Here is a 26,864-nt window from a genome sequence, read left to right as displayed (position 1 = left end):
CAATTCAACTTGGCTGGCTTGAATGTGTGAATTAAATGTGAGGCGAGATAGGCTTGGGTGTCACATGAGGCCCAATGGAGCCTACAAAACAAACAAACGCGAGCCCATCACCGATCAGTTCCGCTATCTGCAACCTTCTGCTGTTCTACAGAGACGCAATTGCCCACAAACAAAGGGCAATGTTGGGACTAGCAGCAGTATAGGAAAAACCGAAGCTTTATCCTCTTCACTGGGAATTCAACGACTAAAATGTCGAGAGGAATCAATCCTCTTCTGAAGAGCCTACAGCAGAAAGCAGACCTTCAATACAAGCTCTTCACCCGGCGTTATGGCCAACAAATCATTGATATCTTGGATTTCCCTGTTAAGCTGGTCCTATCCCCTTTTACTCTTGCCTATGACATAGCTGGCTCTGCCCCTCGTGGCTTTGGCATCCCAGAGTTCATCTCCAAGCTCTCTTACTCTGCAATTTTCGTAATTCTCTCCTTTCCTTCCACATCATTTTTCCTTTGAATGTCTATATGCTTTCGAAGTTGAAAAGCTGGTAACTTTCTGTACTTGGCTTTATTCTTCTGTTAATCCTTGGCATTTCGTGAGATGGGCTGTCTTTCTTTTTATTCTTGTGCAAGTAGGTTTCTTATGCAGTGTACTGTTCCATTCCATACTTGTTAAGTGCATATATTTTCTGGCTGGGAAGGTTGGTCCTTTCAAGTTGGTTTGATTAGTAATTCTTGTTTCTTGAAATGGGCTGTCTTTATTTAGTTCAATTTTAACTGGTTTTTTTGTGGAGTTTTTGCTAAAAAGAAAAATGATAATACTGCGGGGCTTAGGCATGAGCATCCACCGGTGTTTCTTTTTTTTCTTGTACAATGATTGATATGCTCCGTTTGGGCTGGGCTCTGTGGCTTTCTTAGAGCAATTAAGCTTAATCTGGATTAGATATGATGGATGGGCTTGAATTATATGCCTACGGATAGGGAGGAGAATCGCCTGTAATGGATTAGCTGGCTTGAATTTTATGTGTTTGGTTGGATCCTTTTTCAGTTCCCATTAGAAATTGCAAGTTCTGAATTTTGTGGTTTAAATTTAGAATTTGACAAAATGGTATACTTAGTTTGCTGGCATAAGGATTGAAGGCTGATCCTTCTGCCCTTTGGGTTACCTTTATTAAGCACATGCATGATTTCAACAACCAGCTTTTTTATTGGTAGAAATTATGGCATTCTCTATGAGAGGAATAAAAACAAAAACTTTGACCTGTGGTAATGGAAGGCAGGCATATCTTCTGTTCATATTTTTACTAATTGAAAAGAGTGGAGTGGCTGCTCTTACTCGCACATTTACTTCTTTGTTACTTGTTGAATAAGAAAGTGTTGCATAAGATAGTGTTTTTATGCCTTTAAATGTTAAGAGAACAACACAGCTGAAATTCCATGGTGTTGGTTGAATTTTCGTGATATTTCTATGGGGCTGATTGCAGGTTGTTGCTACTGTTGGGACTTATGACATTGCAATGGAACTAGGGAAGAAGGTGTTGTGTCAGAGGTGCATCTCAATGCTTATTTGATGATAACTGTGGCATTAGTGAATTTCAAGTGATTTTTTCTGTATCTGCTGATGTTAGCCCCTCTCATGACTTGAGTTCCTTGCTGTTGCATTAAGCTAAGACATGCATTATATCCGTATCAATGTACATATATATCTCATTGTCCGATTTACGATATCTTAGGGCTTGACTGCCTAAAGTTGTGTGTAGTTGCTTTTAGCTGAGGTGTGCATCTATTTCTTAGCTACCAAGCTTGACAGGATTTTGAACTGTAGGAACTGCTGGACATGCAATGGATGGAATGCATTACAATGTACTATGTGTAAAGGTTCAGGAAAGGTGCAGTACCAGGTGAAAAGCTACACTTTGAAAAGGTAGGTGCTTACTCCTTCGATTTGAGTTTCTGAAGGTCATAAACGTTCAGACTACCATTCAATTCTCCCTTCTTTCATCTAATCGCTAATTGTAAAATGACTTATTGCAATCTTACTCTGCATGCTGACACGGATAATCAGCATTCTGAATTTCAACCTCTGGAAAACTTCTAAAAATCAAAATGTCTCCCACTCAATCATAGCAGTCTTCCATCCTCCACCTCTTTTCCACCTTCTCATTTATGTGTCCATACAGCCACTTTCTTATGTTTATGATATTCTAAAATGACTTTTAGTGGAGAAAAGGCAACAGCTGAATCCATTGCGAATGCCATTGCTGAAAATCGAGCTGAGTTGATACATCTTCCTTCTACCATGGACCTTCATGTACCCTTGCCGACGAAGGATTGTCCAAATTGTGATGGATCAGTAAGAACTAAGTGCTATTATAACTTTTCCTATTGATGATACCTTCATTTGCTTGATTTGAACCTTCATTAAAGTACCTCTCTAACACTTCATTTGGACACTGAAGCATGTCAGTTCTGATTTCTTGTTTAAGATTTCTTGTGACAATTTTCTCTCAAGTGACTGATAATGCTTTAAAGGAATTCTACCCATTTACTTGCATTTTGGTGTTGATTAAACATTGTAAGGCATTTCCAATGATTATTGCAGACTGTATGATTTTGCAGGGTGTAATGAAATGTCCAGAGTGCAAAAACAAGTTGCAGATCAGGATTTCTGCTGATGATGTGAGTTTCTGATCTCATCTTTGCCCATTTCTTAGATTTAGTTTGTCATCTCTGATACTCATATTACTGGTTGGGTCCCATTGACTGGTTGGATGAGTTTTCTGAGACTTTACTAATGTAATTTAAGCTTCTTGTTTTGGGCTGCGGATACTTGAGGGTGCGTTTGGGTAAAACATGTCAGTCAGTTTATGTAGTGGAAAAAGGCTTGGGAATTTCTGACGTCATACATATTTTTTTAACATGGTACTGCATAATTCCTGTGGAGCTATTTGACAATTCTGAAGTTATTTTGTCTGGGCTCCAGACAATTTCTTGTTCTGTCTGCTTCAATTCAAAAAACAAAGCTTTTAGGTGTTAACAGTTTTCCCTATTTCCCTTACCACAGGGAGAACATATACACAAGTATGCTTTTATATCTGCTTTCTACTTGAGTTAAACTTGCCTTTTTTTTTTATTGCAGATAATGGAGCCTCCATGGAAAGCCTATAATATAATGAGAAAGATGAACTACCCTTATGAGGCTAGTGCAATGTCTTCTGCTTTCTTAAATAACAAAAGTGTTGCTTTTCACAGTTTCTGCTGCTCTTGTTAATATATTTATTGATGCATCTGTGTTTTGAGGTACAATCTGAAACTTAATGGTCCATCTTGGAGATCAACGAGAATTTTTAGTTGCATGTTATCAATTTTGTTCTCTTTCCTTTTATTAATGATTCCTTGCTCTTTTATTTATTATTGTTTTCTTGCTCATTGAGAATTTTACTAGGAATACAAACAAGCAGACACAATGTGTGTCTATATGTGTTCTAGTAACACTTATATCAGTGGTCTGTGTACCTCAAGCCTCAGTAATTTGAACACCTTTTGACATTGCCAATCTGGTTCATGTGCAGCATATTATTCATAGTATGAAAGACCCCAGTATTGCTGCATTTTGGTTGATTACCCTACCTCAGGTTGTGGGAGGATTTGAATATGATGACGATGTCAAGCAGAAGATTTGGTGGCAATACAAGGTTTGTCCTCTTTAACTTCTTAATTTGTTGGTCCTCATGCTTGTTTGCACTCGGCTTTGCTTATATTCATACTGAAAATTGTGAAATATGGTGAGAATGTAGGAGTTTTACTCATTTATGAAGCTTAAAGGGTCATATGACTCCTGCTCACTACATTTATAATACGTGGTGCTTTCACGTACTCTTGGGTTTTGCTCATGCTCTATGATATATTTTGGGTCTATGGTTCAAACTTCAAACTCAATTAAATTTGGGCATTTACTTGAAAGTCTAACTTATATCAAAAGTGTTGTAGATTGATATGGAATTATACTTAACCTTCTAAAATGGTAAGAAGCAATCAGGTGTAAGTTCTTCTACTATTTCTGTTGAGTAACATGCTTTAGCTGTCAGTTTGATATTCTCCTGGCCCTAATATGATGCTTTTCATTATGTCGTGCATGTGTGTAGGCCTAATGTTTTCATTCTCTCCTTCTAGGAATCTATGAGGTATGATGTACTCCAAGATGCAGTAGCTAAGCGAAAACCAGGGTGGGAGTACTTACAAGAGGTAAGAACATTTTCTTGTCATAGATCATCATTTTGAGCACCAAAAACTTTAAATTGATTTTTAAATGCTTCTCCAGTATAAATTGGAATGTTCTGAGCTATTGGTTAGCCTACGGGCTCTTAGCTTATGTAGCTAGTTGCATAACTTATCCTTGGGGCTGTAATCTAACAAAGTTTCTTCACCACTTTTTAGTAGCAAGAAGTTAAGGTTGAAAACCTGAAATTTACATCTTGATTCTCCTTTTATCAAACTTCTATTAGGATCACCTTGCACGCTGTTGTGATTCATCATATCTTTGTTCTGCTGTAAAGATCTTTCAATTAATTTATGTATGCAGGAGATTACCTTCAAACAGAAACAAAGTTTGGAAAATTTTTAATCGAATCCTCAGTCTTGTATAATTTTTTTGGCAGGCCTTATTCTCAATAGATCCAGAGCGTGCTAGAGATGATCCAATTATTGTAAAAAATGTACCTTACCACAAGGCCAAAAAGGCACTAGAAGCAGAAGTGATGAAGCTTGATCCTCCACCGCGACCACAGAATTGGGGGGTAAATGTCTTTTCCTTGACTTTGATACTGCAACTTGCCAAGTTTTGCAGTTTCTTGATGGTTGAGTAATGAAGGATAACTTAATGGTCTCAGAAAGTTAGTCAGAACATGGGTTAAAATGTCAGTAATGTGTAGCTTTAGTATTTCTTTGGACCTTTGTAAGTCACCATGTGCAAATATCATTGTTTTTGCGGAAATTGCAAGTACTGTTGTCGACTGTAGTCTATTCTCTGGCTGGTGCCGTTGACTGTAGTCTATTCTCTGGCTGGTGCTTTCTATCGGAACTGAAGATATTAATATTTTTTGGACCTGCTATTCTGCTAGTATGTCCGATTTCTTTGTGGGCTGTCATCATATGTTGTACATTTTAAAACAAGTCCTTTGTGCTCCTTATTTTCTAATATAAGTGTTGCAGGAACTGAATCTGCCATTGAATGCATCATCTTGGAGTGAGGAAGACCTCAAAGATCCGAAGAAGTTATATGAAATGACAGTCCTTCTTAACGCACAACGAGAAATTGCTGATCAAATGCTAGATGTTCAGTGGGAAAGAAAATGGCGTCAAGACAAGGTTAGTCATTTGACAAGTTCTACAGGTCTGACTAGACATTTTGTTGCTGGTGATATGGTGTATGTTTCATATTTTTCACATTGCCATCTCTTTGTCAAAATGATGTGCGTATGATTTTTACATGATATTACACTCTTCTCTTGTTCACCAAAACAATGATATGGAAAGTCTCATACATAGTTTATTCTTTTTTACACCTTTGGTTCTCCAGTATCACATTCTGCCATAATTCCTCAGAAATTATGAACTGTTCTTACCAATTCCTGAGTTCTTTTGATGATTCTCTTAATATAGTTAGTTATGCCACAATATTTACCCATGAGAAGGATAAAGGGGAACATAGCCAAAGAACACTACAAACTGTCACACCTAATCTATTTAGGAAGCTGAGAGAAAGTTTGCATTAAGTATTCATTTCTGAATTTTCCAGAAGGATAAAATTATTCTGAAACTGGCATGCTATTCTTTGGAAATTGTAGTTGAATGAAATGCTGCAAGAGAAGATTCAACCCTACTTGCATGACATTGACAATGGAGTTCTCCCTCAGCCAATTGTAATTCAACCCAGAAATCAGGATCAAAAGGTATGTTTCTCTTTTCTTTTGTACTGATTGTTACCTATTTCTGTTGGATTGCATGGACATGTAAGTAGTTAATGAAAATATTTTAAAAAACTATCAAAGCAAGTACTTATTTGTTCTCTTTAAGACACCTAAATTAGCTTGCCAAGAACTTGGTCAGAATGAATTCATCAGATTTATGTTAATATAAGCCAATAATGATCATCTTCTCAAAAGTGCCGAACTTGCAGAACAAAAGGCTTTCTTGGGGCTAAGTTGCTGGCCAAGACTGAAAACTTTAGTAATACTGCATTTTCTTTGACCTTGATTGTATCAATTGAAAGGAGTTATGGTGAATGGTGATGATTAACTATTTGTCTGTTGTAGAACGACAGACTAGTCACTACCCCGGGCTATAGTTTTCTGCGTCAAGAAATCTAGACGGCCAGGCATTATATGCATGTTTTATGGCCTGCATTAGAAATACTTCAGCAAGTGTCATTATTTTTCTTCCCGCATATCTGGTGTAATAGCATGCATGAAGTTGTGTAACCCTTTTTTCTTTTGGTGGTTTGCTGCAGACAAAGCGACGAAGGTGGTTCTTTTTCTGATGGCCATCGGGTCGATATGATTTTTGTTAGTATGTTAATCCAAGTGGTCTTAAACTTGGTTCCTTTTGTCGCTAGATTTTGGATGAGTGGGTAAATTCTCTCTACTTCTACGCCATTTTGTTGGCTGAAGGCCTCCTATTGCATATCCTCCTTCACGATTCGCTTATATTGACTATTCTGGGAACTTTCTCTTTCTGCCTCTGACTTAATCCACATGTAATTGGTATTTAAACGGCAAATCAGCTACTAAGATACACTTACTATCGAAAATGTACCCGCTCAATATGCAATAGTGTCCGAAAGAGAAGCTTTGCTTCAATTTTTTTTGATGAAATGCCATACTACTGATTCTGCTGAAAAGCTGCCTATGCTTTGCTGAATCAATAGGTAAATAACAAATGAGTTGTGGAGCCAAAATTTAGTTGGACTGAATTTAGCAATTCGTATTTTCAATCCAGATGCATCAAACGCGACCCTGAAAAATCTAGATTTCTGTCAAAAGTATTATATAGCTATGTGTCTTCTGCATAAAATGCCAGACAAAAAAGGGGAAGATGATTGAAAATTCTCTCATTTTCTACATCCACTCCAAAACAGAGTCTGTGATATACTTGTATCAACTACCACTGTGCTCCTGTCGACATGATTTTTCTCTCCCCATAATCAAAGAAATATTGATTCACGATTATTGCCTACAAACGCACAAACCAAAGAAGCCTTAACTTATATTAAATGTCTTCCATATACTTACATTTGATGATGAGGAACCAAAAATGCATAAAACTCCTCATTCTCTCATAGAAAATAGAATAGGGAATAGTAATAATTGTTTTATTTTACCAATATCCGACAACCAATCGTCTACAATGATCACAGAAGTAAAACAAGGGGCTGCAGAACGAAAATTGCAAAAATCTACATTTGCAGTGAACTGGGGTGGAGAAATCAGAACAATTGAGATTAATTAGCCACCCCACAATCTTATTTGCTATATTATTCCTAGAACACCATTTTGACTTACTTGAAACCATTCTTTAGCTTCGTCTCTTTCTCCATTTTCATCGATAGCACATCGGATTCAAAGAGGGTCCTCAACGAGTGTTCCTTGGGCACCTAGAGATCCTGGTGCAGCTGCGCTGGTAAGGGTTAGCCCTACCATGAGCATTGCAAGCATAGTAGGAGTTACCACGCCTGCTGCATGGGACATTGCCTCTTCTCATGGCATCATAACTGATATACCTTGGCCGGCCTGCAAGAGTTCTTCTGGCTGTTCCAGACTCCACAGACATCTCCTCATCCTCATCAATGAAGTCCGCAACGAGTCCGCCGAGGCCATCGTCGCCTTTGGATCCTGCCAGGCTGGTGAGGCCAAAGACGGTGTCAAGTGTGGGTGATGAATCAGCAAGCACAGCCAAAGCCATGGCCAGGAGGAGGATGGCTGCCCCTAGTCGAATAGCCATTTTCATTTTTACCGAAATGCGGGAACACGAGGAGAAAAAGAGAAAGAAATGAAGGGAATAAGGAGAAGGAGGGTTTGAATATCAAGTTCTCTTCGGTTTCTCTGCCCTGCCTGCTAAAGGAGGGAGAGAAGGAGGGGAAGGAATTTTGTTGGTGCTAAAATGGAGGAGGTTGTGGGATTGGAGGAGAGAAGAATATGATGAATATTCAAGAGTTTTTGGTTCTTGTTTTGTGTCCTCTGTGCTTGTGTGATTTAACGTAATTTACGTAGATGGAAAATGTGCATGCTGACTATTTTAAGGCCCGTTTCTTCCTCCTAGTTTTTCTGTTCTACAAGGTTGCCACCTTCACAATTAATATGCATGGTTTCTCTATGGATCAGTTACATTATAGGGAATTTTGCTCAAACCAGTGAGGTTGATGTCCATTCTTTGCTTCTCGTTTCTTTCTCTTTTATTTGTACATAACATTAAGGGTCAAGATTTTTTTTCCCTCAAAGAAAAAAGAAGGGCTACTAAAATCAAGGACCTAGCTCAAAAAAGAGACCAAAAAAAAAAAAAAAGGAACCCAAAGCTCGGTTCAAGTTTCAATTGGCTGTATTTGGATAATTTCTTTTATTTGCTAAAAAATTATTTACTTGTATCACGAACACATTTTCCAACATGTTCTTTTACTTTTTAATCACATTTCTATCTCACATACATCATATCGCAAAAAAAAAAAAAAGGTACTACAATGATTATTCCAAATAATAACTTCTGGCTAGTACTAGCATTCGAAGGCTCAATACAACATTATTGACATCAGTTGTAGAAGGGCAACACTAAAGCAAGAGTTGAGGGCTAGAGCCCATGAGGCCGAAAGTCGCACCTTTTAAAATGAAATTCGGAATACAATTTCATTAAAACCAATTACTTTTACTCCCCAGCCTTTCTAGTTTGGAGATAATAAGTCAAAGTGTCCCAGAAAATAAGAAAAAAATAAATAAATACATTAGGTGTAAATCAATGAATCCTCCAAAAAGTGTAATGGAGCTATATATTTGGGGTACTCTGAATTGAGTAGTGAATGTTGCAACACGAAGCTCCAATCCATGAAACCCTCTAAAGCAAAAAGTGTTGACGGTTTGGGCCCAACAGAGTGTTTTCTCTGTTTCTACATTCCACAACATTTTTATATTTGTTCCTCTATGATCAGCTTTTTCACCAAAATAAGAAGGTTTTAAGCTTATATCAGTTTTGTACAATACTATGGGTTCGCCAAGCCAAGAAAGCGATCGTAATCGAAGAACTTAGAGTAAATTCCAACCAAAACCAATTCTTAATTAGTGTGGTAATTTTATTGCGAATTCGGGACTTTTTAAGATACTAACAATTTTGGAAGGTGTAATGGGTTGGGTAGTTCGAGGGGAGAGAGTGTAAGTGAAAAGTTTCAAGTTCAAATCCTTTCACTTACACTAAATTCATAATGTATGAACAATTTGACATCAAATCCCTCCCAAACCCCAACGTAAAAAAACGTTTGTTTTAAAGAAAAAACTGAAATTCTCTTTCTTATTCCTCTGCTTGGCTAAGGTAGCAGCAAAGCAGCGTCAGAGCAGGCTGGCGCTAATCATAATTGTTCACTTTGACTAAGCAATTGACTCCACGAGGAAAAGAAGTGTAAAATGTATGGTGATCGAAAGCATTGAATTGCTACGATTTAATTCATTAAGGAACATTTTCTCCCTCTAAATAAAATTGCTCTTTATTTTGACTGATTTCGTGGTGAAGTTGACACTTTTTTTTTTTTTTTTGTCCGGCTGAGCCGTTTGGAATAAAATTAAGACTTTAAAAACACGATATCTTATATCATAAATATGTGAATTCTTAAGGTTGTGTTTGGATTGCATTTTCCGTCATTTTTCATGGAAAAATTACTGTAACGATTTGATATACGTGAGGGAAAAAGGTGATAGGGAAATGTGATCACGAAAAACGATAATATTTTTCGACGGAAACAAGCAATCCAAACAAAAACAGCATGTCGGCCATCATTTAGTTCACATTCGTTTTAAATCGTACGTTACTTAGAGTAGAATTTTCTAAAATTAATTTCACAGACACGGCTGTCATTTACCATGACTTTGCTGCCAAAGCAGCATATTTTGTGTCTGAGATTAGTGATAAGATTCTCATTCCCTTCAAGAACGAACGCTGGGTGATCCTCGCAGAATGGTAATTCAACCCTTGATTTGTTCCGCCCTACATTACAAATAATTCAACCGGCAGTGGGAAGGATTGTGATACGGGCAGAATGAGACCAATCTAATTGGACCAGATGCCAATTTGGCTTATGGCAACGCCATCTCTTGATTCCTCTCATCCTCATCCTATTTTTAAATAATCCAAGGAATGTCAATCTCGTCATTGATCAATACCGTTTCACACACTACTTGAGTTTGGCATTTTTTTAGCTTTCTTGAGTTCCTTAGTCAGTCACCCCCTGCTCCAAGTTTGGGGGAATCTTGAAGCAAACGTCTTAAATTTTTTTTTTTTTTTTTTTGGGGCTGCTATTCAAAAACCTTTTCTTCTGAATCATGAAGCCAATGAATCTCACATTGCCGACACCGAGGCAGGAGGTATGGGCGGATTTAATGTTTAGTCAAAATCAGCCTCGTCCTACTGCTAAACGTGTACAAACTTACAGAATGTAGAAAGCGATGCAGGAAATTTCCTCTGGTTCTCGATTTCCAGAATCGACACCACGATAGGGAGTCATCAATCTGTGTCTCGTGTCACATTTTTAGATGATCCCTTAGCTTGAATGTTCAACGGTCTCCTCATTCATTTATCTGGTTGGTGGAAGAAAGCAAAAATGGAAATCTGCTCTTTACTTTACAAAATTGCCCTGCAAAACTCCTGTAATTAATTGATCATATCCAATTTGTGGCTGTCACTGATAATCACAGGGATTTGCTAAATAATTGTTAGGATTGAGTCGTTTTTCATGCCAACGAGAAAACTCATCACTCCATTGATCTCTTCTTTGTCTTGAGTAATTGGTTCTAGATGCATTTTTTTTTTCTTTTTTTAATGTAACTCCTTGCTACGTGTTGTTTTTGTACCCGCTATTTCGTCTTTCAAAGTATAGTGTGAGAGCTCTCTTGAAATTTCTTCTCCCATAGTTTAATCAGTGATCATGACTGCTTGCTTAGTGACAGTAGTAATTTGTTCTCATTATCCCATATTTGAACGGGCATCGATGAATCAATTAATACAAGAAGCAAGTGTACATGACATGAGGAGTAACTTCAAAAAAAAAAATTTTTTTGGCAAACAAGTAATGCTAGGGATGGATATAACTACTCGGAATAATTGCAAATTATCCGTTTCTTTTGAAAAGATTAATGCTCTATACACTAACAGTATACATATTATCAAATTTAAAATTTAAATTTTTATGTATGTATCAAATATTCAATCAATAGTGATATTTTATGCACTGACGATGTCAGTATCTAAAAGAATTTCAAATCTAAAATCATCAGTTCTCTTTTGGTTCCGCCGTCTATATGATTTTTAATACAACTCGGATTTGTAAGTTTAACCAACCACCTTTTCCTCGTACAAAAATAACATATACATGCCACTCATGGCGTGGAAAATCAAGGCTCCATGGCGGCAAGTTCGCATAAAATGCAGTCTCCTCTATTTATTAGTGTTGCAAATACAGGTGAAATAGTACAATTTGCTTCCATCGCATTAATTACACCAATGCTATCTATCACAAGGTCAAGCAGCGACAATCACACCATTTGGTGCATATGAACAAGTTACACGTCTGAGCGGTGTTTAATACATCAAGTACAGGTGTACATTGTGGGGTCCTACTCCAAGTTGATTTTAACAATTAAGACAATAATATCGATGCTTTTTTTTTTTTATTTATTCAATTTACAAACATAAATGCTTTGCGGATTTAGCTCGGTAACGTATCTGAGTTGATGATCTCAAGTAATGAGATAGAAAAAAAAAATTAAATGGTATGGTAAAATGTCAATTACTCAGTTGACCGTATAAAGTCCTTTTTTTTTTTTTTTTTCAAAAAAAGAGTTATTATTCATTTTTCGGAGAATACCAGTTAGGTAGGATGGAAGAAGAATCTGTTAGAAAACCCCCATATTTTCAGATCAAAATTAAGGTAAAAGGGCGCGCAAAGACAACAACATTGCTTATCAAAAACCAAGAAAAAAAAATCAAAAAAGGAATACACGCACCTAAAAAAGACTTTTTCCCTCTTAGTTTGGTATATTCATCACAAGAAAATCATGCACAAACAGCCATTAAATTTAAGGGTTGGTTTCACACCCATCCATTTGTCCCAAGGGAAATATGGACACGTACGTCTGGGAGAAATAACCATTACCAATATATTTTTGAGTCTTGACGTACTGAAACTGCTACTTTTATTCCGGGGTGTTTGTTAAGGTACGAAGGATAACGTTTTCAACCTATTGTTGTCGTCATCATCGTCGTCAAAATATTCATCGCCGTGCGAAGGCAGACAAATAAATACGTAACTTTCTGCAAACAGCGAATTTCTACTCAATTGTGGTCTAATATCTCTATTAAGTCCGGTCGCATCCAGACCTCCTCTTTCAGCTCTTGCAAGTTTATAGTCATGTTGATCATATATCAACTAAAACTCCATGTACGTGATTTTGTAGGTAAATCAGTACTAGTTCTAAAACGAACAGTTCTTGCACATTTTGATCATTGCAACAAGAATGGATTTCACAACTTGCTAGTGCTTGAGAATATGCAAAGCAACAGTTCTTTTTCTTTTTTCTTTTTTTGTCTCTGATAAGTGAGAGATTTTAAACGACCTCCGATTTATAATTCCTTCAATGTTACCACTCAATCACCCAACCTTCCCCACATAAAGCAACAATAATTAGTTAAATGCAGTAGAATTATAAAAAAAAACACACATTTAGTATTTACCCAATCTACCGTATATATATATATTAATAATTATTATTTTCTCTTACATTTATATACTTTTTCTATTTATTTTTACCTATCATCTCTTATATTTATTTACATTTTTCAATTAATATTATATTTTTAAAAATATAATATCTGAGATATATCTTAACGAGTGCCCTACGAACACTCATTAAACAAAACATTAGAAAAAAAAATATCTACCATATAACTTGTCCTATATATTGACGGTAAGAGCAACAGCATTAAATAGTGTATTAGACTTTAGTCCAATTATTAGGGAATTAAAAAAAAAACGTGGGACCTTGACGATAAAATATTAATGGACGGACAAGTGTGAAGGACAAAATGCAACCTCAGAAAAGCAAGAAACCGAAAAATGACACGAGTTAATACAAAGTTCACCCTTTATTATCGAGTCTGGATACTCGTAATTTCAAACTGAATCACAAAACCAGAAAAAAAAAAAAAAAAAACTGAAACAGACTATCCCCTGCCCACTTTTCCAAATAAACTATGCAAATAACGATCCAGTCCCACTCCAAAATTCTCAAGAAATGAAAAACCACACAATCAACTAATCCTACAACAAATTTTGACCCAAAAAAAAAAAAAAACTAATCCTGCAACAATTTACCAAAATTAAATTTGGTTTGTAGTACTACTTGGGTATTTTGTACATCTGACTAGTCAATCTAGACCGAAATAATGGATGCTCCAAAAGTCACGCTTAAGACAAGTAAAGAAATTGTTGACACCAATACAGTGGAAGCAGTAACCGCTGGCCTTCCCGATGATGACCCTGGCCCCGGAGGTGAGTTCGCACCAGCCTGCCCCGGAGGAGAGTTCCCCCCAGCCGGCCCTGGAGGTGAGTTCCCACCACCCGGCCCCGGAGGTGAGTTCGCACCGGCCGGTCCCGGCGATCCCGGTGCAGTGGTTGAAGGTGGCGATGATGTGGGCGCTGAAGAAGGTGATGACGAGCTAGGTGAGCCTGCTGCTGCAGGTGTAGGAGCCGAAGAAGGCGGTGACAAGCTAGGTGAACCTGCAGGTGTAGGAGCCGAAGAAGGCGGTGACAGGCTTGGTGAACCTGCAGGTGTAGGAGCCGAAGAAGGCGGTGACAGGTTTGGTGAACCTGCAGGTGTAGGAGCCGAAGAAGGCGGTGACAGGCTTGGTGAACCTGCAGGTGTAGGAGCTGTTGAAGGTGGAGATATGGGTGATACAGCCGGTGCAGGTGGAGGTGAAGGTGAAGGTGATGAAGCCGGAGGTACCGGTGCCGGAGGTTTAGGTGGGGTCCTCACAGCTAAAACATGAACGATCATTTTTTGTCCCTGGTCACAATACGTCTTGTTGCCACTGATGAAGTAGAAAGGGCCTGATCGATCAAACTTGAAGATTGAATTGCCATCTTCTAATTTGATAATTGGTTTGTCAACGTTGCACTTGTCATAATCATCTTTGTTCACCACCAAAACCGAGTTTGATCCTTTCTTGTACTTGAAAACTACATCCGAATTTAAAAAAAAAAAAAAAATCACTAATGTGTCAATGAACTTAGAAGAAATTTACTCTCAAGATTTTTTGATCATTTGAGAGCCAGACTCAACTAATTAAATGGGATTTGATCAATAGTCTCTTCAAAAAAAGGAAAAAAAAAAGTGCAGACTTGATGCACTAGTAATTAAGAAAATAAATCTAAAAATAGTCGCGAATGCAGAACAACTTACAAAGAGTGTCATTAACTTGAAATCTCATTCTACCAGCCCAATGGTTATAATCTTCAGAAGGTTTGACTACCCATCCATCTCCACCACCAACATTGAACTGGTAAGCGTAAGAACTGATAATGAAAGAAGCAATGCAAAGTAGGAAAACAGAGGGATGTCTCTTATGATCAGCCATGACCAATTGGCTGAGTGGTGTGCTCTATTTTTTTTGTTATTTGATTATGATTCCACTGAAAATGAAGAAAAAGAAATTCAGAGGAAAATGTTTTGTGTGGAAATGTTAGGATAGAAACTTGAAATGGGATATATAAGTTGTCTAAGAAGAAAGATAGAAATCCAGGGAAGAGAGGAATGATCCAGACAAGAAGAGAAAGAAATAGGAGCTACAGTTTACGGTGGAAGACTGGAAATGGTAATATATATATATATATATATATATATATATATATATATAGAGAGAGAGAGAGAGAGAGGAAGGAATTGACCTCTAACGTACGTGAATTAACTATGTAGCTGACCAGAGACAGAAGCATCCACTGTACACGTGGTGAAGAAGTTAGAGACTTAACGGTGTTCATCATGATGGCTTACTCGGCCGGGTTTTACATTTTATTCGGTTCTTCCTGAAAGAGTATGTGAATTACTTGGACAGGTTTTCTTACAGTTGAGAGTGGGATTAGGAGTAGGAGTAGGAATAGTAACGTAAGAGTTGACCTCTGACCGGAAAAAAAAAATCAAGGGCTTCATTATGTTTTAGGATTTGCTGAGGCCAGCTCAAAATGTTAAAACCCTGATTGCTTGGTGGACCAAAACGTATGCAATATTAGTTTGGACTCACCATTATCACTTCATCTCGTGAAGAAATTAGTCACATGACCGTCAGGAAGTGATTTAACTCTTTGATTTGAAATCTTTTATTTTTGCTTTATCTGAATTCAAATTTTATATATGTATCGTATATTCAATCGTAATAGTGTATACTCCGTCAGCGTATATAAAATTTACTCTTGTTTTCAATCGAGAGTTTATCTGTAGAGACAATAATTTGTTTTTGATCAACAACCCCCATCTTGTTTTTTAAACCTGTTTCCAGTTGATGTAATGGCCCCAAACTTTCCTTGTATACCTTAAGCTAAGCCAATCTATTTTTCCTTGTATACCTTGGATCGGGAAAGTAAGAAGAAAATCCTTCGTTGTTGTCATCACAAATTCAAAATGAGACCAAATGGTCATTTTATATTTGCACAGGACTTGATACAATGGAGGATTGGATTAGGTGAAAATGTATTTGTTTATTCAACGAGTAAATGTTGCGAAACTTTTGGCCCAACATCCAGAGTCCAGAATTGCACATAGCCATGTCTCAGACTTACGAGTTGCCTGTGCCGTCAACTCCTATCGAGATCTCCACTTGAGGGATCTCAGTCTATTCAGTCATGCTTAAGCCTATGCTGAATTTTGTATGTCATTGCTTGGGGTGAGTTCCACTCGAGTCCATTTAGTAAATGAAGAAAGCAGAAGTAGCCCAATAGCTTGGCAGCACAGGCCACATATCAAGCCCATCCATAATCCCTGAACCAAGAAATCAGAAAGTCATTTACAAATGTAAAACTCTCTAATACAAAACAGTCCAACTAATCACCACTAATACCAACTCCCAAAGTACTCCATCAACAGAGAGTTTTAAAATCCATCAAATTCTCTTTGCAGGAAGACCATCACTAATAATTGCAGATCAAAGAGATAAATGTTATTTACACTCTTTTTTTTTATTATTTGCACTTTCACTATCATTTTTATTATATAATTTTTATTTATTAGACTATATAATATAACAAATGGTGGAAGTGCAAATAACATTTTTCATGAAAAATAGAAATATAATACAGTTATAAATAATCTTTATTTAGTCCTCCCACTTCCCATTCTTAATTTTTTTTATCATTACCACTATCTTCATCTCCATCTAATTTTGATAACGAACCCATCACTCAACTTGTTGTTTGACAATTTTAATTTGCTAATACTTGTCAAAAATTGAAAAAAAAAAATGGGCATTGTTAAGATTGAGTTTTATCCCACCAACCGTTATTTCGTTAGGTTTAGATATTATCCCCTGTTAGTGGGATAAAACCCAAACTTAATGAAATAACGGTTGGTAGGATAAAATCCAAATCCAATAGGTACAAAGAAACTATTTAGTAGTAATAAAAGAAAGAGAATTGGAAACAGACACTAAGATATGTAAGCACCGGTGGTTGGTGTACATGGTGTTTTTGTTGGTATTAAATAGTACACATTTGATCGACGGGAATAAATAAATAAATTTGAAAGAAAAGAAAATGTAGGAGAAAGACGATAGAGAGTTAAATGAGGAAAGCTATAATTTGAGCCAATGGTTGACAATAAATGAGAGAGATTTAATTTTTTGATAGAATTTTTCAATGAGCAGACAATTAATTAAAGGTATTATTATCTTTTTATTGCATCAAGGGAGGTTCCGTACTTGTATATAAATCTCAAGGTAGTCAAGTGAAATTTCAGAAACCTCCCATTTCAGAAACCTCTTATAGTCTTATCCCTTGAACAAAATACTTTGAGATGCATGTTTTGGGTTTAGATACCTTGGCATATAGTTTGAGCTTGAAACCGAGGACGGCTGCAATAGTCATGCCGATGAAATAAAAGGTTCCCAAGCTAACGATCGCTGCCAAATGCTGCCAACCACAGCCTCTGGCCACACCTGATCAAGAATATAATCAAAATCATGTTTTCTGGCTAAGACCGGAAATTCTTGTTAAAGTAGAGATTTATAATTAAGGGAGTTAAAAATTAAAGGGTGGAGTAGAAAGCCTCTACCAGATAAGATTCCTTGGATGAAATCAAATAGAATGGAGATCAATAGCAATGGTGTCAGGGAAGCAAACTTGCTAATTATTACTGAGCTACTACTGAAGAAGCCAGCCCAAATATTGCGACCAAGATATAATGCCGAAACCACGATAAGTCCAGAAACAACAGTGAGCTTGAGAGTCACAATCATGGCATGCTTGGCTCGTTCTGGATTTCCGGCACCCAATTCATTTGACACCCTGGTGCTGCAAGATCCAGTTGGATTTTTTGTTGCTCAGTGGTCCAAATGGGAAGAAAAAGCGTTAAAATGGACACATCAAATCAAACCAACAACTTTACTTGTACCTTGCAGCTGCACTGAGGCCATAAGCAATCATGTAGGCAATGGCTTCTGTATTTACACTGTGGAAGCAGACACCCCATAAATGAAACTTGGCAACGCAATTAATTATATGAAAGTACGTACTCAACTGTTCAAATTGTAAAAGGGTGCTGGTTCAAGGCAACGAAGCACTTACCACATTGCAATCACTGAAGTAGTGATTTCTGGATTTGGCATGAGTCCAGCTAGTAGGACAAGAATCTCGAAAGCCCCGTACTCCAAACTGTAATACAGGATGTCACAATCCAAAAGAAATGTAGTCCTTCTGTATAAGTTAATACTGCGCGAAACAACTATAATTAACTAAACAAGAATATACATCTCAACCTGATACGCCTGTCAAAGCGCTACATACTTCCTTGTGCGTTGAATCTCAAGAAATTAAGTGCCAATTTGATGTCAAAACAAGAATTTTACAAAATGTTGTGACTTTGAAAGTTGTTGGCCATGTGATTTTATCTCCTTATCCCAATGTTTTAGATATCTCTACCCCTATCTTTTAGAGTACACTCCCGTGAAACTTTAAAATTCCAAGCAATCAAAGAAATGATTGAGTAGTTTTATATGTGTTTGCCTATCTTTACCTCTCTGTCCATGGAAATACCTATATATGTACGGTGCCTGTGATGCTACTAGAATCCAATCAAAATATCACATTTTTTCTGTTTGTGAATTGCATGCATGGACTGGAGAATTGCTGATTAGACACTTACCAAACCATTGCAGCACAGGGCAGTGCCAGCTTCAAGTCTACAAGGATATAATGAAATGACTCCGCTGAAAATCCATCCCAAGTATGCTTAAATTTATTTGCACGAAGAACGTATACGCCCAACATGAGGAGGGAGATCCACAATGATATTGAGGCGGCTAATGGTGCTCCAGCAAAAGCAAGGGGTGTCCATTTAACCAGAATGAAGGTAATCCCGATGTGGATAACCAATGGAACGACTGAGCACACAACCAATGGTGCCACAACTGATTGAGTCTGAAGAAACCTCAGAATATTTTGCAGAATCCCGTATGCAAATAATCCTGGTATTAGAAACTTCAAGTACAGACCAGCTGCTTTTGATATTTCCGAATCTTGACGTAAAAATATCAAGATTATGTCGGAGAACCACCAGAGTATTGATACAAGAAAAGAACACGATAGCGATATTGCGCAAGATGCTTGTAGGTGTATTCCCAGCAATCTATACAGCTTTGCGCCATAGCCTTGCCCACACAAGGTTTCAAGTGCACCACTTAGGCCCACCTGAAATGGTATGTGAGAGATTAATTCCCATCCCTTTCATCTACAGTGCAAAGGATTAATATTAGTAACACCTTTGTCCCCATGAACTTTGGGGATGGCCGCACTTTATTACCCTTAACCTTGAAAAGTATACACTTCACCCCCAAAGACTAGTCAACCTTGAAAAGTTAACTCCACATTAAGACCCAAAAAAAAAAAGTGTGTGATGACAACATTGGCCCATATTTGTCAATGGTTTACAATTATTGCCCCTTTTTGGACCAAAAAAGTTGAAATTTGTTCTGATCTTTTCTTTTTCTTCCTTCACCAAGTTTAAAAATAAGACATCCCAGACATTTTTAACAATTTTGGTTAAGTATTTACTATTGGACTAATTTGGAAACAGAAAATGATACTAATACTATAATTTTAACATAAACTAATACAATAAAAAAAATTAAAAAATAACAAGTTTGATATTATCTTTTTTTAAAAAAAAAATTTTTGCTAACTCATTTATTATTAGCGTGCTATTTATCCTTACTGTTTGATTTAAAATCCAAAAAATTGAACAAAGTATAAGTAAAAGTGTGCACCAATCCAATAGGAGAAATTTTAAGGATATTTTAGCTTTTATCAACTTGAATTTTTATAAACTAGATAGAGCAAAGAAGATGTATATTTTTGTAGCAATAAAAGGGAAATAATATGCAAGTTACACATAATCTCATATAAATAAAAGGCAATCATATCATTGTACTAATTTTTTTTTTTTCATTTTTATCTGTGACTAGTTTTCATAGATAGTGAAATGTATATTTCTAAAGTTGAAAGTGATGAAGTGTAACCACTAACAAAGTTCAGGAGCAAATGAAGTGAAGCATGTTAAAGGGCGCAAACATATCATATCACCAAATGAATACGATGAGGTCGATGACTATTTAATCACTTTGGTGGAAGAATGCAATTAAGTTTCATGATTTGCTCTCTAGTTTTCTACTGAAAATTTGCATCCCTTGTTGTTTACAGCTCCAGCGCTACTTAAAATGGTCAACAACCAAGCATCAAACAGCCTAGAAATATAAATAGAAAAGGACAAGAGCAAATCCATGGCATGCCACCAAATTATTTAATTGTGCTAAATGCGAGAAGGGCCACATGGTCCTCACATCTGCCTTCGGCTTTATCAGAGAATTTATGAGTAGGAGGCAAAGAAAATCGCCAAAATAGACCTAATCCCGAGTCTTGGATAGAAGCACTGAAGCAGAAGATAAATTGGTATGAAGAGTGAGTGAAAAATATATATATATACATATACCATGAGGGCGAGGCCGGTGACGGCGGCCCAAGAATTTGCGAGGGTGGAGGCAGCGAGTTCAAGTTGTCCAAGATGGCCGGCGAACATGACGGAGACTAGAGGGATCGAGTAGTATGAAACATTAGTCAGAATCATAGGTAGAGAAAACAATATCTGGTTCTTGCTTTGTCCCACGTCCAAGATCTTGTTCCAACACCTGTCTCTTGCTGCTGCTGCTGCTGCTTCACCTTCGTTATTAACACTCCTTGACTCTGTTCTTCCTACTAGCAAGGGGCTAGTATTAGCCTCTGATTCTGAACCAGTAATATTTGATTGCATCTTTTTTATGGTAATACTAATATTTTGCCCTCTACTCTTTCTGCCCGTCTCGGCGATCGCCTGTTTTCCAGGCTTCTCTCTCTGCTGCTTTCGTTTCTTCCTCGTCTTGTTTTAGTTGGTCTCGTCAGTGGCTTATATTTACTTCGATATGGCCACGTTTTGAACGTAGCAAGTCGCCAGACCTTTATTGTTGTTACACAGCAGTTAAGTCGCCAGTCCTTTATGGTCCTAACCACGTTATTACACAGTAGCTAAGTCGCCAGCCCTTTATTGTTCACTAGTTATTACACAGTAAATTGTACTCGAAAATTTTTTGTAATCCAAGTTGTCTATATATTTGTTTCTGAAAAATGTGGCATAATTATGAAACAAAAAAATACTACTATATATGAAAAATGAAGGTACATTTCCGTGCTTCTTCTTGTATTTTCTACTAAATTTGGTGTATTCTCATGCCATGCACCTATCTAATTTGATATATTCTCATATATATATATATATATATATAACAATACCGAATTTTGAAAGAAATACAATAATTATACGCAACCGTACTAAACTATTATTTTTAGCTCCATTTATTTGATATATTATGAATTATGTGCCAAATGAGTGTTAATATAGTCTTTTTATAATCACCAAGGGAGGTAAGTGGTTATTTCTAAAATATTAGGGCTGTCAAATGATATTAAGAGAAACTCCAAAGGAGGTTTCTGATATTATCCCTAAGTAAAGCAAATGAACCGACAGGAGGTAGGTAGCATAGCAGTCCAACAATGAACAAAACAAATCCACGACTAGCATTCTATACAACAGGTGGAAAAGAAAAATTGACAGGTGGCGAGAAGTCAACGGAATATTATTAATTGTTGGAAAACAAATCACGCAACTGCCTGCTGGAGCCGTATACGTAGAAATAGCGAATCCTGAAAGTTTAAAGTCAAATTTAGAACTCAAATCCAATACTTAAGGCACCGTTTAACACTGGTTTGGAAAGCAATTTTTCAAATCACCTTTTCAAAGAAAAATTGCATTGAAAAATTGCTACGTTTCCATGAATATATTTTTCAATCACTTTTTTATCTCATATATATCCAATCATTATAATAATTTTTCTACAAAAAATTTAGAAAAATGCAATCCAATCCATGAACATCTTCTGTCACAGTATTAGTACAAACTCAATCAGACTCTTATTAATTAATATTAGAGAAGTGAATGGTCCAAAAACTGATTAAACTATTAAATATGACACGGATTGGCTAGCAAGGCCATTTTGTCAAATTCTATTAATAAAACAATGAGCTACCCAAAGGTCATTTTTGGTTTTTGCCACAGAGATTTTTGAATCTCAGTAATTTACCAATTATTTTTTCGGTAGAATTTGACAAAATTACCGTGATGACCTGTTTTTGCCATTTTAATAACCTTTGTGGCCACAAGAAAATTTTGATGAGTAATCCATACCATATTTAATAGTTTAGTAAACTTTTTGGCCATTCACTCTTGTTAGAGAATACATTAGAGTTTGAGGGGAATTTTTACTCTTGATTATATTTATACATGTCAATGCCATGACTTCATATCGATCCTTTTTCATTTTCCTATTAAATTAGGGGAGTGTTTGGATAGTGTATTATTTGAAATATTATTTGAAATAATTATTGTAGCACTTTTTGTGATGTGATGTATGTGAGATAAAAAGGTGATTGGAAATATAAAAAGGTGGGTTGAAAAATGTGTCTATGATGCAAGCGAAATATTATTTGAAATAATTGAAGTATCCAAACAAACCTCCGTCAAATTTTTCCTTTGTTTATTATTAGTATTATTATTTTTAAAAGCGCCTTAGGGACCCTCAAGTTGATTTGTAATTTGGGGTTTTGATTCATTGGTTCTTGGAGGATAAACAAATAAACTACCAGTGACCACCTCAATGGATTTATAGATATTCGTTGCTGGACTTTGTGACCCTTCCTTCCAGTTCCTCATTCGTCCATGAAGAATAGTAGATCAGAGTTCTGACAAAGCACCATTTTATATATATATATATATATATATATATATATATATATATACTAGAGTATTTCTGGCTGTGCAAGGCACAGCCAATGCCTAAGGTATTGTGTAAAAAATATTGAAATGTGTTTTTATAATAGGAAATAATCTAAGCTGAATATCTTCAGGTATAATGAGCTATAAGAGGATGTAAACAGAAGAAAATCCTGTACAATAAATATTGAACAATATTAATCATCAATTGGAGAATTTTAAATACAAATTGTCCCTGTTTACTCATTTGTAAGGTGTAGAAAGAAATGCTTACTCTTTTGTTTCCAATACATAGCAATCTATCGATTAGTTAGCTCTATTACAGTCATATAAAGGATACATTGAGTTAATAAGTGAAAGCAAACAAACTTACAATTGGAAAAGTATGATTAACAGGTGAAACACAACAAAACTCGGGCGCAAAAATTGTAGCATATAGAAAAGGAATGTTAAGAACTACTGTACATATTATTCATTGCTAGAGAGACTTATATGACATATGAGTATTAAAATGCACTGCTCTATCAAAAGATATTGGAGCAGTGAACTCTAATACTGCGTTTTCAGCTCGTCAAGCTACGATTTACAACTTTGTGGCTCTGCTAATAGCAGTCATTAGCAGGTGAGGTAGGTCCTAGTAAGTGTAAGTCTTAGAATGCATTGCTCTATCCAAAAATATTGGAGCAATAGATTCTAAGACTACAATTCAGCCATGATAGACCTACACACTCGAATTGAACATGACAACAAAATGAAATCTGCAAACATGCTTCTTCTCAAGCAAAAAGAAAACGAAGCTGAAACAATTGGAAGGAGAGGGGAAGAATGCTAGGCAAAAAGTCAAAAACCACTTCTGGACAATGCTAGTTTCCGCTTTCTTAGACCAAAAAAAAAAGGCAAGAGATGGGAAAGACTGAGAAGTAAATCTGCAACTTTTTCTACAAAATGGCAACAAGCGTTAGGAACCAAACAATTAATTTGTAGTCAATATAAAACAACAAAGAAACAAATTCAATGGCTATAAACTCACAAAATCACAAGAGGAGATGGGTGTTTTCACCATAGTCATCTCATTTCAATCATTCTGGTTTTTGTAGTGAAAGTAAATCGAAAGTTGTGATCTTTGGGACATCGATTGAAATTTGTGAAGGTCTTTCTTGGTTAATTACTGAAGGAAAGCGAAGGAAAAGTGGGGAAAGTAAAATGAAGTGCAAATGGAGTGTTTTGCTTTCCTGCCATCGGTGCTAAAGTTGTTTGACTTTTTGGCTTCTTGTCACTTTTCTTCGTTGAACCAGAAAGAGAAGAAAGGAAAAATAGAGAAACGGGAAACAGAGAGAGAGAAATGAAGAAGAAAAAAAAAATGATGGGCTAAAGTTGTAAAATGAACTACAAATAGAGTGTGTTGCTTTCCTGCCATCGGTGTTAAAGTTGTTTGACTTGTTGGCTTTTTGTCTTGCATAATGGAGACGAACAAGAAGTGGAGAACAGATTTCATGCCGGGAAAGACTGAGAAGTAAAGCAAAAGAATATGCGAAAAAAGTCAGAAATAACCCTCAATAGTTAGTTACTGTTTTGGGGCTAGTTATTTTTCTCTGGACAAGTTAGTAATTTCATGTAACAAGACAAAAATAACCTCACCAATGATACACTGTTCGGAGAACTAATCAAGATTCTCAGGGCATAAATGGAAGAAAATTTTTCTCCATCCCCTCAGCCCACCATGTGGCTAAACCTGAGAGTAGAAGTTTTAGCTTTTATATATATGTAAGATATATATATATATTTCTTGTGGTGCACGTTTAGGGCTGGATAAGCCTCTCAATCATTAATCTGTGACTCATGTCATTAGCTCAGATTTGACATTCTTGATTACGCCAATAAGGCATCCTATTCTATGGTAAATTAGTAATTGCAACTTGCTAGAAATTTGGACTAGATTTGAGGATATCAAATCGGTAGTTTAGAATGTGAAATTACGTGTTTGGAATTGAAATAATTATAGTAACTGTTTTTATGATGACCCACGATGTATTTGAGATAAAAAAACTATTGAAAAGATAAAACGATCACAAATAAATAAAAATGACCACAAATATAAGTGTGTTTGAATTTGAGATAATTTTATGAAAAAGTACTGTAGCACTTTTTTGATATGATGTATGTAAAATAAAAAGGTGATTGAAAAATGTATTGATGATGCAAGCAAATCAGTGTACGTAAATAAGATGTAAATAAAGTGAAATAACGCATAATCCAAACACAAATTATTAGTACACCCTTTTTCTATTGGTCACGCTCTTACTATCTCATCTTGCTTATCGAGAAGAGGCTATATTACATTGTTTGGATAGTATATTATTTGAAATATGGATTGCTTCATATTTTTCCAATTTTATTTGCTTACATCATCTTTACAATTTCCAATACACCTTTTTATCTTCCCAATATCTTTTTATCTCACATACATCACATCACAAAAAGTGCTACAGTAAAAATATCCCAAATAATCCCAAATAACTTACAATCCAAACAGACCCAATTATTTGAAATAATTATTGTAACACTTTTTGTGATATGATGTATGTGAGATAAAAAGTAGTTGGAAATATAAAAAGGTAGGTTGGGAAATGTGTTTGTGATGCAAGCAAAATATTATTTGAGATAATTTTGATATCCAAACACTCCAGTTGCACTATTTTCTTTCTCGTGGCCATAGATTGACAAATGGCCGATTTGAAATTTTCTAATAGCATAGCTTGTGCAATTTGGTTCAAAATTTTCAGCTAAAATACGAATAAAAATTAACAAAACCACAGAATGCTAAAAATTAATCTTTACAATGCAAAAATATTTTGCAAGCTCAAAACTTAAAATATAATTCCTTAAACTTGACGAACCATATATTACTATTTCAAGATTTAAATTTTTAATAGGTCTTTATGCTAGACCGTGTGAAAAAGAAAAACAGAACAATGGTAGATCTTTGAAGAATTCCAAAAAAAAGCAACCAAAATATTCAACTCACTTGACCCGCAAAAGAGCATGCACCAAAAGAATTTTCATACTATACCATGATTAGCAGGCTTTGGCGGAAGAAAAATGCTGATAAAAAGGTGGAATTTTTTACAAAATTATTGGATTTCATCAGACCACTTCATCAGACCACATATCTTGCTCAGTTTGTAATATGTCCTCTATTAGAGGACTGTCATCCATAATTGATTTTTTGTAGCAAAGAAGAAAGTGGATGTGTTTGCGTAGGGCAAAAGTGTCACTTCAATCTATCAAAGCTTACTTTTTGCAAGGTCAATCTGATATATACATTTTTTTCTTGACATATACATGGATGGTGAAAGTGTGGACAACAAAATAGGGAGTGCCATTAACATCCTTCTAAAATAATAGGGAAGCAGGTGTGTTTGGATAGGGTATTATTTGAAATATTATTTAGAATAATTACTGTAACACTTTTTATGATGTGATGTATGTGAGATAAAAAGGTAGTTGTGAATATAAAAAGGTGGGTTGGAAAATGTATTTATGATGCAAACGAAATATTATTTGGGATAAGTTTTGTATCCAAACACTATGCATCTTCTCTCAGAATAAAGTAAAAAACATGCGTAGTCCTTAAACTATTTTTATTGTCTATTTTGACTCCTCATTTGAAATTTGTTTTCGATTGGTTCTTGAACAATTAAGATTGCATTCTTTAAGAACTTTTGGTGATTTTAGGCAAAAATCGGGCCTGATTTAAGGGCATTTTTGCCCATTCACAATTGAAGCATCCGGACTAGTATCCCTAAATAGAGGCAATCCTTCAATTTCTTTCTTCAAAACACCATTAGATTTTCTTTAAAAAAAAAAAATCATCTGAAAAATCGAGGATTGCCTCTTTTTAGGATAATCATCACAGGGGAGACACTAGTAATCATCAGCAAGAAATTGTTAGAATCTCCGGAAAATCAGAAGAGGAAGAACAACAACTAAGAGGACGAAT

General features: G+C 36.0%; 4 protein-coding genes across 4 annotated transcripts; 1 reads left to right on the top strand and 3 right to left on the bottom strand.

Moving 5' to 3' along the window:
* The first annotated feature begins 122 nt into the window (after positions 1 to 122).
* Positions 123 to 6,729, top strand: LOC113743226 (uncharacterized). Its single transcript, XM_027271188.2, has 12 exons — positions 123 to 474; positions 1,481 to 1,545; positions 1,822 to 1,920; positions 2,217 to 2,349; positions 2,616 to 2,675; positions 3,136 to 3,195; positions 3,569 to 3,691; positions 4,170 to 4,241; positions 4,655 to 4,792; positions 5,208 to 5,363; positions 5,843 to 5,947; positions 6,505 to 6,729. Exons 1-12 carry the CDS (start codon positions 250 to 252, stop codon positions 6,532 to 6,534), a joined length of 1,266 nt encoding a protein of 421 aa, XP_027126989.1. The 5' UTR covers positions 123 to 249; the 3' UTR covers positions 6,535 to 6,729.
* Positions 6,730 to 7,625: 896 nt separating this feature from the next.
* On the bottom strand, positions 7,626 to 7,994 carry LOC113687645 (protein RALF-like 22). Its single transcript, XM_027205206.1, has one exon. It carries the CDS (start codon positions 7,992 to 7,994, stop codon positions 7,626 to 7,628), a length of 369 nt encoding a protein of 122 aa, XP_027061007.1.
* A 5,375-nt stretch (positions 7,995 to 13,369) lies between these two features.
* LOC113743672 (uncharacterized) lies at positions 13,370 to 15,125 on the bottom strand. The gene is made up of 2 exons (XM_027271721.2): positions 14,705 to 15,125; positions 13,370 to 14,481 (listed from the first exon to the last, which is right to left on the bottom strand). The coding sequence occupies exons 1-2, from the start codon at positions 14,877 to 14,879 to the stop codon at positions 13,676 to 13,678; spliced, it is 981 nt and encodes a 326-aa protein (XP_027127522.2). The 5' UTR covers positions 14,880 to 15,125; the 3' UTR covers positions 13,370 to 13,675.
* Positions 15,126 to 15,976: 851 nt separating this feature from the next.
* LOC113743385 (protein DETOXIFICATION 19-like) lies at positions 15,977 to 20,955 on the bottom strand. Its single transcript, XM_027271371.2, has 7 exons — positions 20,495 to 20,955; positions 18,653 to 19,197; positions 18,076 to 18,162; positions 17,903 to 17,959; positions 17,564 to 17,802; positions 17,329 to 17,447; positions 15,977 to 16,276 (listed from the first exon to the last, which is right to left on the bottom strand). Exons 1-7 carry the CDS (start codon positions 20,810 to 20,812, stop codon positions 16,151 to 16,153), a joined length of 1,491 nt encoding a protein of 496 aa, XP_027127172.2. The 5' UTR covers positions 20,813 to 20,955; the 3' UTR covers positions 15,977 to 16,150.
* Between the last annotated feature and the right edge of the window lie 5,909 nt (positions 20,956 to 26,864).

Source organism: Coffea arabica, chromosome 5e (assembly GCF_036785885.1).
Source record: "Coffea arabica cultivar ET-39 chromosome 5e, Coffea Arabica ET-39 HiFi, whole genome shotgun sequence".
NCBI lineage: Eukaryota > Viridiplantae > Streptophyta > Magnoliopsida > Gentianales > Rubiaceae > Coffea > Coffea arabica.
Note: the sequence above shows the minus strand (reverse complement) of the source record. Positions and strands in the feature narration are given on the sequence as shown.

What these genes read in the sequence shown, in the direction of transcription:
- LOC113743226 (XM_027271188.2), top strand. Translation starts at nt 250, where the DNA reads ATGTCGAGAGGAATCAATCCTCTTCTGAAGAGCCTACAGCAGAAAGCA. An exon ending in AAAAGCTACACTTTGAAAAG is followed by an intron (nt 1,921 to 2,216) that starts GTAGGTGCTTAC and finishes AATGACTTTTAG; the next exon opens with TGGAGAAAAGGCAACAGCTG. An exon ending in TCAGGATTTCTGCTGATGAT is followed by an intron (nt 2,676 to 3,135) that starts GTGAGTTTCTGA and finishes TTTTTATTGCAG; the next exon opens with ATAATGGAGCCTCCATGGAA.
- LOC113687645 (XM_027205206.1), bottom strand. Translation starts at nt 7,994, where the DNA reads ATGGCTATTCGACTAGGGGCAGCCATCCTCCTCCTGGCCATGGCTTTG.
- LOC113743672 (XM_027271721.2), bottom strand. Translation starts at nt 14,879, where the DNA reads ATGGCTGATCATAAGAGACATCCCTCTGTTTTCCTACTTTGCATTGCT. An exon ending in TCAAGTTAATGACACTCTTT is followed by an intron (nt 14,482 to 14,704) that starts GTAAGTTGTTCT and finishes ATTCGGATGTAG; the next exon opens with TTTTCAAGTACAAGAAAGGA.
- LOC113743385 (XM_027271371.2), bottom strand. Translation starts at nt 20,812, where the DNA reads ATGCAATCAAATATTACTGGTTCAGAATCAGAGGCTAATACTAGCCCC. An exon ending in ACTTCAGTGATTGCAATGTG is followed by an intron (nt 17,960 to 18,075) that starts GTAAGTGCTTCG and finishes CTGCTTCCACAG; the next exon opens with TGTAAATACAGAAGCCATTG. An exon ending in CATCCAAGGAATCTTATCTG is followed by an intron (nt 17,448 to 17,563) that starts GTAGAGGCTTTC and finishes ATTCTTGATCAG; the next exon opens with GTGTGGCCAGAGGCTGTGGT.